Source organism: Antrostomus carolinensis, unplaced genomic scaffold (genome assembly GCF_000700745.2).
Source record: "Antrostomus carolinensis isolate BGI_N321 unplaced genomic scaffold, ASM70074v2 scaffold41463, whole genome shotgun sequence".
NCBI classification, from domain to species: Eukaryota; Metazoa; Chordata; class Aves; order Caprimulgiformes; family Caprimulgidae; genus Antrostomus; species Antrostomus carolinensis.
The window spans coordinates 687-5,765 of NW_010303852.1; the positions used below are offsets into that span (position 1 = coordinate 687).

The window sequence follows — 5,079 nt, forward strand, 5'->3', positions numbered from 1 at the left end:
GAGCCCCTGCCTCAAACCCCATTTTGCTTCCAAGCCTCCCCAGGGGCAATTCCCAGGGCAAAGGACATGGAGAGGTGCCCAACCCCAGCCCGCTCCCAGGCACAGGCAAATAACGTCAAGGCAGGGAATCGCTTTATCCTCTGACAAAGCTTCTGCTTTGGCGGTGTCTATTTTAAGAAAGAAGAAAACCAAACTCAGAGGTAAAAACTAGGACAATTCCTGGCATGTCAGCTCCCGCCCGCTGCAGCCGCCTCCTGCCAAAGCATCCTCTGCACTCCCACCCTCCCCTGCATCCCGCTCGCCTCCAGCACGCCTGACGGAGCTGCGTGAGCCACGGCGCCCAGAACCACTGCAGATCCCCAACCCATCTCCCTTGGCCATAGCAGGCTGGAGCTTCCCTCCCTAACGACACCAGCAGCTGCTCCCAGGGAGACCAGCTCAGATTTTTCCAAGGGCATCTTCCCACCCGCCTTACGTCTGGTGGCTGGCCGGCCGCCTGGTAACGTTACACACACGGTATTTCCTCTTCATCTGCCCGCAGTGGGTCACCTCCACTTTCAGACCTGATTGATGCAAGACAGGGAGACATGGCAGAGTCACTGGTGAAGGTGGGAGCAGTTCCCCTGTACCCAGCTCCCTGGGACACCACCAACACCCGCCTTAGACAATAAACTGTTTGCAGAGCAGACGTGCTGGCAGATGCTCTGTGAAGTGCACGAGGGAGGTGATGGTGCCCCAGGAGATGTTTTAAACGTGCACCCCCCCGTGTCCCTCCACTGCAAGGGCTGGGCAGTGGCCACAGTCGGTGTCTGGGGCAGAAACTGCCTGGGGAGGGGTCCCCAGTGCTCCCCAGGGGCTCTACCTTTGATCTCCTTGGTGAAACGCACTCTCTGGGAGTCTGTCAGGGGCTTTGGCTGCTCGTCGATGTTCCGGATGTCCAGCACCTCGCACATGAACTCGATGACGGGCTGGGCTTTGTAGAAGGCGGTGGCAGACACTGTGGGACAGATACTACGATGTGTCTCTGCTCTCTCCCAGCACACAGACCTGGATCCAGCCTCCCCAAACACACCCAGCCCCACTACTGCAGTTCCCCAGCAAGAAAAATACGTCACCATCAATGTTGAGCATCATCTTCCACATGGCAGGTCTGACTGACTGGTGGAAACCAAACCAGACCTCCCTGCCACCGCCCAGGGGGTGGTAGTAACCTTCGGGGGGGGAGAAGAAGGAGCGACCCACGGGAGTGTACCTGTGAACCAGGGCAAACTGCGTCAAACAGATGATCCCAGCCCCACTGGCAGCAACTTTCAGGCCCCCCCAGCCCCTCCAAGTCGCCACTCACCCCACCACCCCGTTTATTTCCATGGCAGGAGCACACAGAGCCCCTGCACCAAGCAGCGTGGTCGGGAAAAAAAAAAAAGACCTCCAAGGCCAGTCCCAGCCACACCAGCCTGCCAAGGGCAGCCAGTCTCCACCCTGGCACAGCCCTGGCACCCACCCGCCGGGCCACCCTGGGAGCAGGTACCTCATGGAAGCCAAGTGCCTCATGGCAACGTCCAGCGCCTGGACGGATTCCAGGGGAACGGGGATCTGCCCGCTGACCAGGGCCTCGTGCAGCATGCGCCAGCTCACGATGGCCATCCATTTGATGGAGACCTTAAATATCCTGTCCTTGCCTTCCCCTGGGATCGTCACCTCAAAGTCAACCTGGGTGCAGAAGGGAGGGAAGTGATCATGGCATCCCCACAGGAGCAAGGGGAGGAGGTTGTTTTGAGCTGGTCCTTCCCAGGCACAGGGCACACTGTGCTCGCCCGCACGGGGCTCACCACCCCGCTCTTACCCGCTCGTTTCCAATGGGTAAGGCCGTGACAGTGTAGATGTTCTTCTTCCCATCATAGACTGGCTTTCGGTCGCCGAAGATCTGTGGTTTGAAGTGCTGCACCATGTACTCCACAACTTCCCTACAGAGGTGAATGGGGCGAGAAAGAGGGGCAGGAGGAGGAGAGGGTGAGGTTTGTTTCACCGGTTTCTTTACAGCCCAAACCCTTCTGCGACCTGCCAGGTCCTGAGCCTCCCTGCCCGGGCACTGCTGGGCTCTCCCTGCTGAGCCACAGGCCTCCTGCAAGCAAAGCTGAGTTGTCCCTGGGGCAGGAGGACCCCAGACAAGCAGCCAGGTGCCCTGCCCCGCAGCTCAGTGCATCGGCTTCAGCAGAAGCCCACCGCATGTGCCGGGAGGGGGAGAGGGAGTGACAGGCTGCCTGCAGCTGCCCAGAGCACGAGGAACAGCAGCTACAGCAGCATCTGCTCGCTGGTCTTCGAGGCACAGAGCTACCCAGGGGCAGGAGGGGACAGGCAGCAAGGAGGATGTCAAAGAGAAAAGCAAAGAAAAGCACGCGACAGCCCGAGGTCTGGGCTCGCTATTTTTAAACCCAGGATTGTTGCCAAAATAGCACAGCTGCCGCGAAGACGCAGGGGAGTGTGCGGGGGGTCGGGACCTCCAGGGCTGTCAGGGACAGGAACCAGCCCTGCTGCACAAACACGGCCACTGGGTCCAGCCAACCACGGGTACCAGGCAGCACTGTGACCTCTGCCACCATGTCACCCTGATGGCTTCCACCGGTGTAGATAGAGACAGGCACTTATGGAGCCTCCACGAGGAAACTGGAAGCGGGGAACGAGGGCCAAAACCTCTAATACTTGCCTTACCTGTTGACTCTGCGTGGACATTTGTCGGGCTTGATATCCACTTCATAATGATACACATCAATCTTAGGAATGTCCACTTCAAAGTAGTTGGCCAAGAGCTTGATGGGCTTCCCAACAGTTCCTATCCCGGGCCGACGCGGCGCTTGAAATACCTGCTGCAAGGGTGGCAGGTATGCGCCTGCAGCTGCGGGGAGAGAAACGGGTCAGGGGGGCTGGGAGAGACCCCGGGAATTCTCCACTGCTGTTCAGTGAAAAAACCCAAACAAGTCGCATCGATGGAGAGGGTGAATTCCAGGGGAGCTGCTGATAAAAGACAGAGAAAACTAAAACCAGTTTGATTGAAATCCCCTACGGATTACTGGAGGTAGCAAAAAAATCAACCCCAAATCCCCAGTTTAAGCAGTGTGGGCCCCAAACCTGTAGAGAGGGAAGTACCAGTTTTTCCCAAAGCCCATCACACAGACTCCCTCGTGAAGTTCTGGAGATGCAGGGACAGGTACCCACACACCAAACCACGGCCACAGGACTGAGCTGCACTTCTAAACTGACATCACCCTTGGACTCAAAGGTATCTTAAAATATTGCCAAAGCAGCATTCAACACCGCTGCTCTCCACGGCGAGATCTGCCCTTCCTGCCCCTTTCCCACTTTGCCCATCTCCACCAGTCCCAGTTTGTATCTTCTATTTGTTTCTCAAACCCGCTGGGCCGGGCGCGGGGCACGCAGTGTATGGGATATTGGGAGCGCTCCCTCTGGGTGTCCGACTGTCCATGTCAGCCCCCAAACAGTGTCCCAGCTCCAGTTTCACCTCCTGAACACATGGTGCTCTTCACAGCCTTTGCTCCCATCCACTTTCTTCTTAAATTAAAATTTCCAGGCTAAAAATATCAGAAGCAGAAAACCAGAAGAGCAGCAAACTTCAGATCTGCTGTTTGGTTTTGCACCCAATGTCGGCAAGACTTTCCCTGCCGATGAAAGGCCACCGCGCTGCAGGACACCAAGGGGACGGGATGACCCTTATGAGCGGCCAGGGACCAAACTGCAGCGTTAATTTCTGCAAAGCCAACTCTGCTCTTGCTTCTGCCCAGCAGCAGGAGCCTGGGAGCTCCAAAATCTGGTGGCAGCCCCAAGCCTGGCACTAACCGGGTCCCGGCAGCTCCTCGGACACTCGGCACAGTCTGACCAGCAAGACGGGGATCTGTGAGGCTGCCAGATCCCGAGAGGAACGGCTGCACCGCGCTCCAGGGGCAGCTCCTTTTAAGAAACTGATTTTCAGATGAGCTACTCGCGGGGTAATTCATGTCTCCACATGACAAACATTTCTTGGCAATCGCCAGCTCCCTGGCTGCAAGCTGATGCGTTTTTAAATCACGGTTCACAATCAAAGGGGTATTTGCCAGCACTGCTGGAACCTCCGCTCCCTGCTCTGCCTCTCGAGCGAGAAACCACTCAGTCCACTCACAAGACAAGCTGGAGGAGAGCAGCCCTCCCTCTGCCACCTTCCCTGCAAGCACATCACAGCCAGCACCCACAGATTCTTCACTCATGGACCTTCTCACCCCTGAGATGATCCTGGCAGCTGTGTGGGAGCAGGACAGCAGCTCCACGTGCCCATGGTGTCCCCACAGATGCAGGGCAGCAGCCACGGCTCAGCAGTTGTCCAGTGGCACTTCAGTGCTGGAGAGGAGCTGATGGAGGTTTGGGGTGGCAGGAGCCACGCTGCAGTGGCAACCAAACGGTCCCACAACCCTGGCACTGAAAATAACCCCCAAAATAAGGCTTTGCCATACAAACCAGGTGCTTTATGAACATAAACCCCTGCAATCAGGATCCTGAGCCACAGCTGAAGGAATCAGCTGCCAGCAACGCAGACTTTGGCTCAGGAGTTTGATGTGAGCCATGAGATCTTGCAAACACAGACCATAAGAACAGGGAGGCTGGCTGGAGGAGGCCTGTGACAGCAGGGAGATGCTCTGCAAAGACCAGGGCAGGATGGGAACGTTCTCCCCGGGCTGACTCCGAGGGTGCTATTTTGGCGACCGCAGACACATGGTCCTTGAACACGATAAGCTGGAGCAGCCGCCCGGGCAGCCCAGGGTCACTGCAGGGCTTGTGCCTGGAGTGATAATGACTTCTCGTTCCTAAATGACTTTGAGATCCCAAGGTTTTTAAACAGCCATTATCTCCCAGTGCCTGCGGGCAGCCTGGCGCAGCTATTTATAAGGAGGGTGACATGGGGGCAGCCAGCACAGGGAGGGGACCAGGGGTGACACTCAGTGCCTGACGGGAGCTGTGGCACCCAGCACCCCCAGCATGCGAGATGGGCTCTCACCTGCCCTTGGCTGCTTCAGCCCAGGTGGGAGAGACCCC

General features: G+C 57.4%; 1 protein-coding gene across 1 annotated transcript in view; it reads right to left on the reverse strand.

Annotated features, from left to right (window-relative positions):
- Positions 1-475: 475 nt before the first annotated feature.
- The window catches only part of LOC104522068 (protein argonaute-1-like), a gene marked incomplete at its 3' end in the record, with an annotated part of 4,922 nt that continues 318 nt past the window's right edge, over positions 476-5,079 (reverse strand). Inside the window, exons 2-7 of the mRNA XM_010164247.2 lie at positions 2,710-2,893; positions 1,844-1,964; positions 1,529-1,710; positions 1,116-1,252; positions 863-997; positions 476-563 (exon numbers count right to left, since the gene is read on the reverse strand). Coding sequence (XP_010162549.2) covers positions 476-563; positions 863-997; positions 1,116-1,252; positions 1,529-1,710; positions 1,844-1,964; positions 2,710-2,893 — 847 coding nt within the window. The remainder of the gene's footprint in view (positions 564-862; positions 998-1,115; positions 1,253-1,528; positions 1,711-1,843; positions 1,965-2,709; positions 2,894-5,079) is intronic.